The sequence below is a fragment of the Drosophila hydei genome, unplaced genomic scaffold (assembly GCF_003285905.1).
Source record: "Drosophila hydei strain 15085-1641.00,03,60 unplaced genomic scaffold, DhydRS2 tig00000063-arrow-pilon, whole genome shotgun sequence".
Taxonomy (NCBI): Eukaryota; Metazoa; Arthropoda; class Insecta; order Diptera; family Drosophilidae; genus Drosophila; species Drosophila hydei.
The window spans coordinates 479,965-494,343 of NW_022045657.1; the positions used below are offsets into that span (position 1 = coordinate 479,965).

Below are 14,379 nucleotides of genomic sequence, written 5' to 3' on the forward strand. Positions count from 1 at the left end.
CTTTTATAGCCAGCGAGTGAGCGATTAAGGCGGCAAGCAAATGGTTGCCGTTATCAGCGTTCGACTTCGCTTATTTTGTGATCGAGTAGAGATTTGATAACACTTAGCTGGACTAACAAATTCTGAATGAAATTTAAACGTTATCTAAAACGTTGATAATTCTAACTATAGCCGAAGGCTGCAGCTGCACCAGTTGTGCTCGCGGCTTAGAGGCTTGTCAGTAACACTAGCTCGAATTGCTGCTATTGCGTATCTTAATTGCCTTTGTAAATAAACAAATTTGGCTGCTGTGCGTGGCTAAGCAACTGCCCCAGCGATGCATCTGTGTATATATGCAAAAATATGTAGTCTGATAACTTACCAGCAGGTTAATTATGTAGCAATTTATAGCGTCGCAAATAAATTAGCAAAACATAAATACAAAAACTCAAATCGACAAATGATGAAGGTTGAGAAAAAAAAAGAGACAAAACTTGACTGCAAATCAATAAACAATTGTGGTGCCAATCGAAACACGTGCAATTCACTTATAATCACTAGTTTTTATTGTCGCTTTCAAAAAAAAGGTGCCCTATGTGCGTGTTTTTATAGAATTAAATGTAATTGTGCAATAAAAAAAACGTTAAACAAGTTTGTGCGAGCTCGAAACTTGGTCTGCTTCTTCTCTGATTTTCAGCGGCGCAGGCGCAGACTAAACGATAATATATCTGTTAATTGTTATCCTTGCCAGCTGAAATTTAACAGATGATGTGTTTTTCTATACCAAATGTTGTTTTTAAATAGAATAAACACGTTTTGTAATAGAAATCGTTGATCACCAAATAATATTACTTAGAGCTCAATTTAAACATTAACATTGCGCGCTCTACGTACGGCGTACTTAACAGTATGTTAACGTAATAGACAACCTCTGTTTATTTACATAATATATCGATAGACTTGACCATGCGTATCGAATCCATTTGCGTTATTAAGCGGTTTAATTAACCACACAATAATTGCTTAAACACGGCAATCTATTTGTTAAATAATTAAGAAAAACGTATAAAATTAAATTTTAGCAAAATGCAGTCCGTTTTAAGGAGTAGCTTGGGTATTGGTAAGTTAATGTTTCCACTGGACTTTGACTTGTTGATATGTATACTTGATCATCCTTAACACCTTATCAGCCCGTCAGACTTTGCATGCAAGGCAAATTGCTTCGATTGCCGCGCTGCCAGATACTCATCAGATGCTGCAGAAAACATGCCGTGACTTTGCAAATTCCGAACTGGTGGGTCCAAATGCAGCGAAATTCGATCGTGAACATCTTTATCCTGCGCAACAGATTAAACAAATGGGCGAACTGGGCCTCATGGCCGTGTCCGTGCCTGAGGAACTCGGCGGCACCGGCTTGGATTACCTGGCCTATGCCATTGCCATGGAGGAGATCTCACGTGGTTGCGCCTCAGCCGGCGTGATCATGTCCGTCAATAATTCCCTATACTTGGGTCCATTGTTGAGCTTTGGTAACGACGACCAAAAAGCTGCCTACATAACGCCCTACACAACAGGTGAACGTGTGGGTTGCTTTGCTCTGTCCGAGCCTGGTAATGGCTCCGATGCGGGCGCAGCATCCACCGTGGCCACGGAGAAGGGAGATCACTATGTGCTGAATGGCACCAAGGCATGGATAACGAATGCTTTCGAAGCAGAGGCTGCTGTAGTCTTTGCTACCACCAACAAGCAGCTGAAGCACAAGGGAATCTCTGCATTTATAGTAAACAAGGGTATCAAAGGTTTCTCGCTGGGCAAGAAGGAGGACAAACTGGGCATACGCGGCTCCTCCACTTGCCAGCTCATATTCGAAGATTGCGAAATACCCAAAGAGAATCTACTAGGTGGAACGGGCCTTGGCTTTAAGATTGCTATGCAAACTCTGGATGCTGGGCGCATTGGCATCGCTAGTCAGGCGCTGGGCATTGCGCAGGCCTCGCTGGAATTGGCCGTTGATTATGCGCAGAAGCGTCAAGCCTTCGGCAAGCCCATATCTAAGCTCCAGGCCATACAGCAGAAGATTGCCGATATGTCTCTGGCTGTGGAATCGGCCCGTCTATTGACCTGGCGTGCTGCCTGGCTGAAGGACAACAAGCTACCCTATACGAAAGAGGCTGCAATGGCCAAACTGGCCGCATCCGAGGCGGCTACACTGTGCGCTCATCAGTGCATCCAGGTGTTGGGCGGCATGGGATACGTAACCGACTTGTCAGCAGAACGCCATTATCGGGATGCGCGTATCACCGAAATCTATGAGGGAACCTCGGAGATTCAACGTCTGGTTGTAGCCGGCTCAATACTCAAGGAGTACGCTAGTTAATGTTATTCCACCTGCTTTTTATAACAGCCTAAATGCAATAAAGTCTTGAGTAGACTAAGAAATACCCTATTTTAAATCATTGTGGACATGCAACAGGTGTAAATGAAGCAAGACTAAAGTTAATTTGTTTAATAATACTTTGTCTTAGCGTTGATTCAGTAGCTTAAATCTTATCAAACTAAACTTAATTATTATTAATAAACTTATTATTTTCATTTTGAAAGAATTTAAGTTATTTGTTATCTTTTGCAGTTTAACAATAAAATAAAGTGCGTAGATTGCGCTGTTATCAAACTCTGTTAATAAGAGTGCACTCTTAAAAATGTTAAGTATTTCCACACATGCCGGATCTGGTCACACTGGTAGCCATTTTACAGCGGCGTCAACATCTACTCTGCGCACATTTCAACAAAATTCCGTTTTGTTCGGTAGTAATACGTTATAAAACATTTAGCACTGTGTAATTTAAACAAGTGTGTGGTAATGAAGCTGTTTACAATTTGCAACAAACCAAACAGACGTTAGCTACAACGTACTAACTCTGCTGCGTTTCGCGTTCCCCCTCCACGCCCTGCATCGACAACTAGGCGCTGCGCCAGGAATAGCCCAATAGGCCAATACAGCGACAGCAGCTATGGACGTTGTTTGTGTAATTGATACCATTGTGGGCGATCATTTAGAGGATCGCCTCTGTGCCCTAGAGGAGGTCAAACAGGCCGTACAATCTGCTGGTGCAAATTTTCAGCGTGTGCAGGTGCGTTGGCGGTTAAAATGAAAACACAAAAAGCCTTAAGACTCCACATAGCTGTTATACAATAATAATATTTGAAAATGTTTGGATTCTACAGTTCGAGCGGTTGGATTTCGGCGAAACGAATGTGCTGGAAACATTCTATAATGCCGATGTAGCCGTAATCGATTTAAGCATATTAACCCAGCAGCGTCCACTCTCCTACCACTATGGAGTGCGTGAAAGCTTTGGCATGAAGGAGAACATTTTAATCTACAACGATTTGGAGTCCAAACAGACGCTCAGCCTAAAGGTGTGTAGACAAACAGGTGTGCACGCGGCTTGATTAGCAAAGATGTTGACAGTAAAAAAAACAGCAAATGCAAAGCTACAACAAAAACACAGCATAATCGGCTCTGTTCTGCCGATAAGATAAATGATAGAACAACAAGTTTATTACATATATTTCTTTCTTTCTTTTTTTGTTTTAAACATCAGACGCAGCAACCAGTCGTGTGTGTTGCTGCTGGCGTTGCTAGTTTGTGCCGTGCTTCCGTTTAGTGAAACAAAAAATAGTTGTTATATTTGTTTTGGCCGTTGCAGCACGAAAAGCTAAAACAATAAAAGAAATAACAACAACAGCTGAACGGACGCCAACGCAAAACTCAAAACAACACGCACGCCGCACTCACACATGAACACGCACGCCGCACTCACACATAAACACGCTCACTATAAACAAATGCTGTGCTTGCTTGCACTAACAGTGGCGTACGTAAATACATGTCTAGTTCAAAGCATGTTTGTTTGCAATTTGTTGTTGCGTGTATGAACTTTAGCGTCCACAAAAACAGGCGCCCCTTCATACAAACAATTTAGTGCTTAAACACGCGTCACTTTTAAATATCGTTTCCACTTATAAATATTTGTCCAATAACACAGCCTTCGTTTGGCGTCCTATACACATAGTGATGTCCGAAAATACATGTCTAGCTCAAATTGTGTTTGTTCCAAATTAGCAATTTTTAATACTTCACCTCCGATACTAACTGTGGCGTCCATAATATTAGGCTGCGAGAAAATAAATATCATAAATAAAATAAATTTTACTGTGTACAACGCCCATAAAATATATATACATCTTCATCTCATTCTGTTCTTTCAGCTCTCCTGTGCCAACTACCTATTTCTCAGCTATAAACGCAACGCTGAGACCAATACCTGCAGTCTAACAAACCAGGCCAGCAATAAGGAGCAAGCTACTGATGGGCGTGTACCAACGACATTGCAGTCGCGTCTCAAGCGCAAGTTGCAAGATGTTGAAATACAATCAAAGTCCGTACTTGCAACACAGTCATCAATACAATGAAATTGCAGCTATTTATTTACATGAACTCATTTTTCAACTTCAGGGCACATATGCGAGAAAAATTTCTCAGTGATATGAGGGCGGCGCGTGATGCCTACGCGCCCAGCGATGATAAGCTGAAGAGCATTCTACATGGGGTAAGTTTAATACATATACCTCTATTTACATATACTGAAGAAATGATTACTTAATTAATTTGACGTCATTTTTAGATGCGTAAACGCCTGGACGATCCACACGTTCTCTCTGGCGAGGTATTGCACAGTTTTATGTGCTCCCTGCGGGATGTGCAGGATTATGATGCGATGGTGCGTCTGGTGAATGATTTGAAGAACATACCAAATACACGCAAATATGTGGAGACAGGCAACATGAGTTTTTTGTATGCGTTTGCATTAAATCGACGCAATCGACCTGGAGATCGAGAGAAAGCACTGGAATCATCACTCAAAGCGCTCGAGAAGAAGGAGAATCACTTTCCGGACATGTTATGCCTGTGCGGACGCATTTACAAAGATATGTTTGTCGAGTCGGACTGTACGGATAAGAAGAGTCTGGAGAATGCTATCAAATGGTATCGCCAAAGCTTCGAAGTGCAGCCTAATGAATATGCAGGCATCAATTTGGCCACACTGCTAGTGATCGAGGGAAAGGAATTTAGCAATACAGTTGAGCTGCAGCATATTGGCATGACATTGAACAATCTCATTGGCAAAAAGGGCAGCTTATCTACGCTCAATGGCTACTGGGATGTGGCGACCTTCTTTGAAATCTCTGTGCTAGCCGAAGACTATGTGAAAGCCATCCAAGCTGCCGAGTGTATGTTCAAGCTGAAGCCGCCTGTTTGGTCGCTAAAATCAACTATTGGCAACATATCGTTAATACATCGCTTTCGGCGGAAGCCCGAGGATCGACAGCTGCCCATTGAGGAACAGGCTTTTCAGTTCTGGATGGATTTCTTTCTGGAGGCCATTAATGTCAATGAGATTAATAGCATACGTTTTCCCATATTGGTATGCACTCTAGTTGATCGACCCAACTATCCACCTATTAAACTCTTACTTCTTTGCAGATACTCGAACCTAACAAGATTTATATGCCCAGCTATGTGACCATAAACATGGACGCTGATGAGAAATCCATACAGATTGTTAACATTTGCCTGGCTCATTCGAAGAATGCCTGCAAGAAACTGCACGACTTCTTATTTGTTGCTTCGAAAATCAAGTCGGTTAGTCTGTACAAACGGGACGATCTCTGTGCTTATCTATATGTGCATCACAATTCGGACGATTTTCAAATCTATTTTCCATCCACCGAGTGCCGGCAAAGCTTCTATGACCGCATATTGGAAATGACTGCAGATCAGGAGGTCTTTGTAAATCTGGAGACTGATGAGGCGCAAATCGAGGTGAGCATTATCTAACCAAGCAAGCTAATAAACTCGTGTGTTATGTTAACTTATGAAACACTTGCAGTATGAGTACGATTACAATGATCAGAATCGCAAGATTACGTTGGGCAAGGGCACCTATGGAACGGTATATGCTGCGCGGGATAAACAGACGCAAGTTCGCATTGCCATTAAAGAAGTGCCGGAGAAGAACTCACAGGATGTGCAGCCGCTGCACGAGGAGATCAAGCTGCATTCGCAGCTGCGTCATCGCAATATAGTACAGTATTTGGGCTCACGCTCGGAAGATGGCTTCTTCAAGATCTTCATGGAGCAGGTGCCCGGTGGTTCGCTATCCGATTTGCTAAAGACCAAGTGGGGTCCACTCAAGGATAACGAGTCCACCATGGCCTTCTACTCCAAGCAGATACTGCATGGTCTCAAGTATCTACACGAGCAGGACATCGTGCATCGCGACATAAAGGGCGACAATGTACTTGTTAACACGTACAGCGGCGTGGTCAAGATCTCCGATTTTGGCACTTCGAAGCGCTTGGCACGCATCAATCCCATGACAGACACATTTGCAGGCACCCTACAGTACATGGCACCGGAGGTCATCGATCAGGGCGTGCGTGGCTATGGACCGCCCGCAGATATCTGGTCCTTTGGCTGCACAAATGTTGAAATGGCCACGGGCAGTCCTCCTTTCAGCGAACTGGGCAATCCACAAGCAGCCATGTTCAAGGTAGGCTTCTACAAGAAGCATCCCAACATACCGGAGGAAATGTCCACAAATGCCAAGAATTTCATACTGCGTTGCTTTGCCATTAGCGTTCAGGACAGACCTTCTGCGCTACAGCTACTCGATGATCCTTTTCTCACAGAGTAAATAAGTCCTTGCTGAAGATTGTACGCCGTTATTAACAGTGGATTGTTTTCTCTTACAGCAAACCGCGCAAGTTGCGACCTGCTTTGCCCATCAACACGTCGGAGTTTGGGCGCAGCATCTCTGTGCCCGCGGATCGCTTGGTGCACAAAACAGCTCCACCTTTGACTTACCATACTACATCGAATACGCCCACCACGCCGGAATTGGAGTAAGTTTTAGCAATGTGGCTTAATTGAGTTGTATTTACTTATCATTTAATGCATCTTATAGCGTCCCGCTTGGAACTGCTTCGGTGGATATTAATGAGCTAACTAGCACACAGAATTTCATCATTGAACGTCGCAATTCATCTGGCTATTTGCTATCGCCAGAGATTGAACCACAGACGCCGTCGCTACGTACCAGCATAAGCGATACGAGCGAAACGGATGGGTTTTATCGTTTAAAAAAAGACTCGCAGCGGCGTGCCACTCTGTCCAAGGTACTGATGCTGGACGAATCAAAGATCTGTGAGATTTGGGAGAAGAAGATCAATGCAGATCAAAACTTCATAGCCATACGTAATAGTGATCTGGTGCTGCTAATACGCGGTCTGCGTGATTACATTTCAAATGAGAACGAGAAGCATCTGGAGGCGACCATCAACGAACTGAAACAGAAGCTAGATAACGATACCGTCGCATTGGATCACCTGCATTTGGCGTTATACTCATTTCAGGATGCGGTCGTGTATGCGCTGCGGCTGCACTGCATCAAGCCGCATTGGATGTTTGCGTTGGATAATCTAGTTAAGCGTGCCGTGCAAGCGGCTGTCACCATATTCTCACCTGAACTGGGCGCCAATTTGGCGGATAAGGATTTGTCGGGTAATGATGACGAGAGTGTACATAATGCAGGTCCACAGTCAACTCCTGACAGTCAAGAGAAGCTGCCAAATGCAATTGATAAGGCGCAGGCCAGCAGTAACAGCGGCACCGATCAATTGGATGGAATGAGCAGCTCAGTGGAGTGTGTGCGTATTTTGCGGGATATACGTGACAATCAAAAGCAGCTGCAGTTACAGATTATGGAGCAGAACCGCCAGAGCCTGCGTGCACTGCACAGCATCAGCCAGGAGCTAGCCCATATCTATATGGGCGGTCGGAAGCGATTAAGGTGAGTTGGTAAATAAGAAATAATAAATTCGACAGATATCTTAATCATTTATTTTGCAGACGCACCTTCAACGGCTTCAACAAGAAGTGCCATAGAATGAGCCCGAGCGGAGCGGGCAATGGTGCGGCCCGTCCAATCCAAAATGCCAATGCCCGCCGCCAGCTAACCAAGCACAATTTTGGTCTGCATGAGATAGACGAGCAATTGGAGCAGTGGCTAGCGCAGCATGATATCGATGAATTCTCAAAGACGCTCATACTGAATGAAGGTTTCACTTTTGAGGACTTCATCTATAACATGGAGAAGCTGGATCTAATGCGTCTGGGTCTGCGGTTGGTGTTTCTTTTTTGTATATGTATATATTCTATTATAATATTACAAGCATTGGCTCTGATCTCTTTCAGCGTTGGCATCGAGGTGCGTTTGTGGAAACTCATAATACAGGAACGTGCCTGTACTTCGGTATGCGTGGAGAGTCCAACCGACCCATACGACAAGCCCGTCAACAATAATACAATCACAACAAATGCAACTGATGAAGATATTATAAACCTCGCCAAGGGCAAGATGAAAAAGAGCGAAAGCGAATACGCTTCCTGCAGCGAATGACTAAGCCGCCCCAGAAACCAATTGGATTTAGAGTAGAAGAATAAGAAAAAGAGTGAGAGGGAGAGCAGAAGGAGAAGGATTGTTGTTGTTTTTAACTGATTCTGTTTAATTGTAAATGTTGTCATATTTTTTCGTGCTGCTACTAACAGTTGCAAATGCCTAGCATTAAGTTGAAAGTTTTTCAAACGCCTTAAAATGAATTTTCCACGCCCACACATAAATTGTATATATGTGTGCTGCGTGCATTGTTTTTGCCTTTTATCTACTATGCATGTTAATTTATAATATGAAACTTAAGTGCCTTTAAATTATACAAAAATTAAAAATTTAAAAAAAAAAACAAAAAAATAATAAACTGAAATAAACTCTGAAAAATTTGCGAAAATGTTGAGCTAACAAAATATAGTGTTTGTATTTAACAGAAATTTATTTTGTACATTTGAAATAAATGTGAAGGCCCTGCTGTTAATTTATAGTTTAGCAGCCCAGTCTGGCCATTATCCATTTTAATGTTAGCCAATCGCTGTTATACCGTTGTACTGGCTAACATCTAAAATCTGCTGAGTGAGCTAGCAGTTAAACAATTTTGTAACTTTTCTAGTTCGTTTGCATTTATTTTTTTTGTATGTTTTTTTAGTCTTTATTGACATTGCAGAAGTTTGAAATTGACATATGTTAGTTAACATAGTTCTGTTATGTAACAAATTGTTATTATTGTTATTCGAAAGCGTTTCGTTCTGTTGCTGCAGTTGTTCATGCTGTTGTTGTTGATGTTGTTGTTGTTTTGTTGCTGTTGTAATAAGTTGTTGTTGTTGTTGTTGTTGTCGTTGTCTCTTATGCCTTGGACTCGGCCTCGCTAGCTGTCGCTGTAGACTGAGCATCGCTGGACTTGCCATCATCCACCTTGCCAAAGACGCAGCAGGGGCACTTCTCCTTCAAAGCCAAGCGGTACTTGGGATGACTAAAGGGGAAATGGTTACAATAATTAAGTTGATCTTGACTTTTGGTATATAGAGAATATATATATATGTACCTGATGCCGTATACAATTGGATTGTAGCAGGCAGCCGACTTTGCGAAGCAAGCGCCCCAAATGGTGTTCAATGGTGTGAGGCCCTCGAATTTGAACAGGCCCATGCAGTTGATGACCAGATATGGTGTCCACGCCATGAACCACAGTGAGATGGTGACCAGAGCGACCTTGGCCAGTTTGCCCTCAGCGCTCTTCTCAGCATCCTCGGACGAGCGCAGAGATTTGACATTCATCTTCTTGGCCTGCTCGCGCATGGCTTTCTCGTGAGCAGAGACCGCCTGAAGAGAGAGGCAGATATTAGTTAAAGAGATTCGCTCCAGTCTCAGTTTACCTTACAGCAATAATGAACCAGTAGGAGTAGCAGATCAAGAACAGTGGGATATAGTAGACAAAGATGGAGTAGAAGATCAGATATGAACGTGGATTCCAATCGCGTTCCAAGTAGTCAATACCGCACGATGTCAGATTACCCTCGGGCACATATCTGCTCAAAATCGAACATAGTATGAAGATAGATGCTTTTTCGCCATATAACTGTAAGCTCACCTGCTCCAGCCGAAGGCGGGCGCCAGGCACCAAATGCTCGACATGAACCATATGTAGGCAATCTTGCCCAATGCCAATGGGATTGTCATCGGACGGCCGGCCATGCCTTTAACAATCACTTGATAACGATCCAGCGATATCATGCACATGGACCAAATGGAGCTGCAGCCAAAGGCCGAGCCCAGGCCGGCATATATATCGCACATCATCGGGCCGAGCACCCAGGTCTCAAAGTACAGATTGATGCCCATCATTGGCGTATTGGTAATCATGATGCCGAAATCGGATATAGCCAAATTGATGACCAATAGATTAGCAGGCGTCCGCAACGATTTTGTGGTGGCAAATATGTAAATCACCACGCCATTTCCGCACCAGGAAATCATGCCAATCATGATCATGTAGGCGGTTAGAATTTTCGCCCAGATCGGATCCATAGCGGGAAATTGATTCCAGTATGGGCTAATTAAGTGCGCCATATCGGGTGTGACCTGTAAGAGTTAGCATTAGAAGTAAGCTCCTTCGCTTTCTTCGTCTCTATCGCCATCTCTCTCGCTCTCTCTCTCACCTTGTCTACTACCGATCCATTGGACAGTGGGGCAAAGTGTGGCCCCAGTTGTGTGGCTACTGCTGCAAAGCTGTGCAATAGAAATGTTTATTAACTATATATTCTATTAAATGTGCTATCCAGTTGCTTACCTTTCCATTTTTAATTTGTTTATCCGCTTAGCACTATATCCCGGCTTTAACTTGCACTAACTTCTGCGTGTTACATAAAAAGCTGCAAATTAGTTTGTATTTCGCTAAATTTCTAACACTCTTTACATAGGTTTTTGTATTTTCCCTGAATATAATTTCACTGGAGCGGACTATTCGCGGCGATTGGTCGTTGGAAACCTGCGTCTGTGCCTGACGCAGACGCCGCTTTTATAGTCTTGTCATTGCCCATGCCAAACCAAATTCAATTAGTTCTTGCACCCAAAGGCCTAAAAATAAAGGCGTTAACAGCTTTTGGCTTATAACATAAACTTAAACGAATATAAAATATAATATTGCAACGATGACGCGACGACAGCCAATGTCAATAGTTATGTACTTTAAAGGTTTCCTAGCTCCAGATTCGCTGGCAGCAGGCTGGCAGTGGGCCAACGTTCGAGCTGACATTGTGCCGCAAGCAGCAGAAAAGTGGGCGTGGAAAGTCAGCGATTTAATGTGTCAATGCAATGTGCAAATATGAAGAGCACCGGCATATCAATAGATGCACGAGCCAAAGCAAGATTGAAGAGTTCATGCGGCGTATGCGCAATGTTTGCATGAGATATTTATATGTTGCGCATACGCCGTGTAGCGCGACGTTGTGTTTTCTATGCTGCAAAGCTGACATTAAATGATACAGAATTAAAATAACAATTGCATTTAATATTATAATATAGAATTTGATTATTATAAAATATATATATTTTTGTTTTGTTTATTTCATTTCCCATCATATTTGTTGAGCATGAGAAAGACTTTAATACTAGCATTGAATTTAGTTAAATATGATCTATATATTCTTCAGTTAGTCATTTATTTGTCTATTTTTAATCACTTTATAGACAGAGCTCTGCTACGGCTGCATTTAATCAACCGTTAATGCTATAAATACTATATTCAGAGATCGAATCGGCAGCATTAGACGTAAGCTGCTTTTGCATACAATGTGCTATCAATAGGTCTATTCACACTTCAGTTGTGACGCTCGTGTTCTATTGTTTACGTGTTGTCTCACATGTCAGAGAGCGTCTAAACAAATATACAAAAATCGCGCGAGCGTGCGTGTGTGTGTGTGTGGTCCTCTAGGGTGTGGGTGTTGGGTTTTGTCAAATCTTCTACAGACACATAAAGCTCGCTTTGTTTGTTTTATGCGCACAATAAAACTCAACACAGACGCATAAATTGGGTCACACAGCTAATCCAAGGTGAGCGAAGAGGGGGCTGGCAAGAGCAGGGGATGGGGCACCCTTATATGGCAATGAAACGCTGCTTAGCTAAATAGCTGTCAATTGATGAGACAATCAGCATCTGTAAAGGTTGAGATCTTTTGGTTAAAATCAATTACCGCAAAGCAAAGCGCGCAAATGAAAATGAGAAACAGCAACTGAAACAGCAAGAGAAACAGAACCCGAAACATGCAATAAAGATAGAAACGGGCAGCAGATCAAAGCAGAACGCTAACCGGAAGCTGCGCTTCGCTGATGCGTCCAATGATTAACACGATAAAAATGATCATCATCGGCAACGCGATGATGAGCATTGGAAGCGTCATCACAGTAGCTACACTAGTTGCTTGCGGTTAAACTAACTGTCGCCGCGTGATCTATGTGTGTTTATGGGAGTGTGTATGTTTTATAAGTGTAATATGTAAAATTAACTTAAAAAAAAAACTTGTAAATAACCAAGATGCCTCATCAGACATTTTTATATGACAGAGGTGAGCGCAAATATTCGAACATCATTTCGAGTTGCGCTAAACAAACAAAAGGCGCCCACCTGCAAAATTCATATAAACAAATTATATTCGACTAAAGCAGCAAAAAATGCCAAAATTAAAAAAACTGATTGCAACAAACATGTTGGAAAAAAGGCACGACAGAAATAAGTTATTTAGCATTAGCAAAAGCGAAATAAATGTTTCAGGTTTTATTTCTCTTCGTGTCTCAGTCGGACGAAAAAAAAGTCAAGTGAATGCGACTATACTGCATCGTGGATACCCTATAAATTGATATGAGCTCAAATTAAATTCAGGCATTGTATTATTTTTAACTATAAAAATTGTAAGCTGAACTTTTGAGTTGTCCACACAAAAGCATTCTCGAATTAAAGCAGCTATAATTTTATTAATTCACCTTTAAAGAAGTAAAAACTACTTAATTCTAGCTGACCTCAGTGCATGCAAATTAAACAAATTGAAACAGAATCAATTTAAGCATTCGCAGCTGCAAGCTGCATGACAGTATATACCCCATGCTTTTGAGTAGCATATAAATAACAAACACCTTTGCTTTGATTTTTGTTGTTTGCTTTTATTGTTGTTGTTGTAGTATTTTATTTTTATTTTATTTTTTCGTGTTCGACAGCGTGTTGTGTGTGGGTACGGCAAGTGTTCTGCGTCTGCGTTTACGTCTGCGTCTGCGTTTCGGTCTGAGTGTGCGTGCTGTGTGGGGGTAAGTGAGAGAGCAATGCGAAAGAGAGCATAAGCAAGGCTACTGATGCTGCTCAAAGAACGCCAAAGTAAATTTCGACGATGGCGCTGTCATTTGCAATCGTGAGAGAGAACAGAGCTAAAGAGAGAGAGAGAGTTGGCGCGTGTGTGTGGGAGCGCCCTAATCGTCTGTTCTCAGTGTCATTAGCTGCTGCTGCAACAGCTGAGATCACTTCCACTTCGCACTCTGGCGACGTCAGCAGAGGCTGCACTGCCCGCTGCGACGGCGACTGCGACAGCGACGACTGATGTTATTTTCAGTTGCGAGCAGAGCGGCGGCCAAAGATTTACAGTAACAACACGAAGCTAATCAGCAGCGTTTGGCGGTTCGCGTGCAGCGTGCGCTCGGTAAAAATTCTCTTGCGCGGAACACGGCAATATACTGTTAAATTTAGCGCACCGGTCACAGATTCCAAAAAAATATAAGAAAAATGCGAATTTTTGCGCCCAACTAGACAGATGAATGTCGTTATATGTAAATACAGTTACATGTGTAAATACAGTTACAGTTACATCTGTTTTCGCACTTGTCTGCGCATGTATGTTTGCGTGTTTTGTTATTGTTGTCGTTCAACTTTGATCGCAGTTAACTCGATTCTCTATTGGCAGCCGAAATGAAATGTCAATTTGCAAATCGTTGTTTAACCTTTTGTTTAGTTTATTAATTAATGACGAAATTCAACCAACGCGGTGCGCGTCATCGAGACTGTCGTCAGAGCACGCCTTAGGGGCATAAATGCAATTAAATCATTAATAAAGCCAGACAAACATCCAAATATACTCGATAGCGCCGACTCCCATGCACACACCCATACACAGAAACTAACTCATACACACACACGCTAAGTGCAATAGAAAAGTGTGTGGCAAGCAGCACGGAAGCAGCAGCAGCAGCAACTACTTCGAAATTTATTTTCGAATAAATAGTACAAAGTTGAAGAGGAAGAAGCAGCAGCCGAAGCTAAACGTAAAAACAAGGCAAAAATGCCGCAACGGGCAAAGGGGCAGCTCTCAATATATTTTTCGTTTCATTCTCTTACGCGTGCACAGTG

General features: G+C 42.6%; 3 protein-coding genes across 3 annotated transcripts; 2 read left to right on the top strand and 1 right to left on the bottom strand.

The window, feature by feature from the left end:
• The first annotated feature begins 947 nt into the window (after window positions 1-947).
• Window positions 948-2,511, top strand: LOC111596695 (short-chain specific acyl-CoA dehydrogenase, mitochondrial). The gene is made up of 2 exons (XM_023311011.2): window positions 948-1,099; window positions 1,170-2,511. Exons 1-2 carry the CDS (start codon window positions 1,066-1,068, stop codon window positions 2,354-2,356), a joined length of 1,221 nt encoding a protein of 406 aa, XP_023166779.2. The 5' UTR covers window positions 948-1,065; the 3' UTR covers window positions 2,357-2,511.
• Window positions 2,512-2,726: 215 nt separating this feature from the next.
• Window positions 2,727-8,734, top strand: LOC111596705 (mitogen-activated protein kinase kinase kinase 15). Its single transcript, XM_023311024.2, has 11 exons — window positions 2,727-3,110; window positions 3,205-3,399; window positions 4,252-4,421; window positions 4,499-4,592; window positions 4,668-5,468; window positions 5,528-5,866; window positions 5,934-6,736; window positions 6,799-6,948; window positions 7,011-7,895; window positions 7,955-8,227; window positions 8,300-8,734. Exons 1-11 carry the CDS (start codon window positions 2,991-2,993, stop codon window positions 8,502-8,504), a joined length of 4,035 nt encoding a protein of 1,344 aa, XP_023166792.2. The 5' UTR covers window positions 2,727-2,990; the 3' UTR covers window positions 8,505-8,734.
• Window positions 8,735-9,267: 533 nt separating this feature from the next.
• LOC111596706 (opsin Rh1) lies at window positions 9,268-10,980 on the bottom strand. The gene is made up of 7 exons (XM_023311026.1): window positions 10,909-10,980; window positions 10,783-10,845; window positions 10,652-10,721; window positions 10,084-10,574; window positions 9,874-10,021; window positions 9,538-9,815; window positions 9,268-9,465 (listed from the first exon to the last, which is right to left on the bottom strand). Exons 2-7 carry the CDS (start codon window positions 10,788-10,790, stop codon window positions 9,339-9,341), a joined length of 1,122 nt encoding a protein of 373 aa, XP_023166794.1. The 5' UTR covers window positions 10,791-10,845; window positions 10,909-10,980; the 3' UTR covers window positions 9,268-9,338.
• Between the last annotated feature and the right edge of the window lie 3,399 nt (window positions 10,981-14,379).

Bases quoted from the DNA above. Each gene is read 5' to 3' on its own strand.
- LOC111596706 (XM_023311026.1), bottom strand. The intron at 10,575-10,651 runs GTGAGAGAGAGA...TAACTCTTACAG, and splicing joins ATGGATCGGTAGTAGACAAG to GTCACACCCGATATGGCGCA. The intron at 9,816-9,873 runs GTAAGGTAAACT...CTCTCTCTTCAG, and splicing joins CCTACTGGTTCATTATTGCT to GCGGTCTCTGCTCACGAGAA.
- LOC111596695 (XM_023311011.2), top strand. From the start codon at position 1,066: ATGCAGTCCGTTTTAAGGAGTAGCTTGGGTATTG. The intron at 1,100-1,169 runs GTAAGTTAATGT...ACACCTTATCAG, and splicing joins AAGGAGTAGCTTGGGTATTG to CCCGTCAGACTTTGCATGCA.
- LOC111596705 (XM_023311024.2), top strand. From the start codon at position 2,991: ATGGACGTTGTTTGTGTAATTGATACCATTGTGGGCGATCATTTAGAG. The intron at 3,111-3,204 runs GTGCGTTGGCGG...TGGATTCTACAG, and splicing joins CAAATTTTCAGCGTGTGCAG to TTCGAGCGGTTGGATTTCGG. The intron at 6,949-7,010 runs GTAAGTTTTAGC...TGCATCTTATAG, and splicing joins CCCACCACGCCGGAATTGGA to CGTCCCGCTTGGAACTGCTT.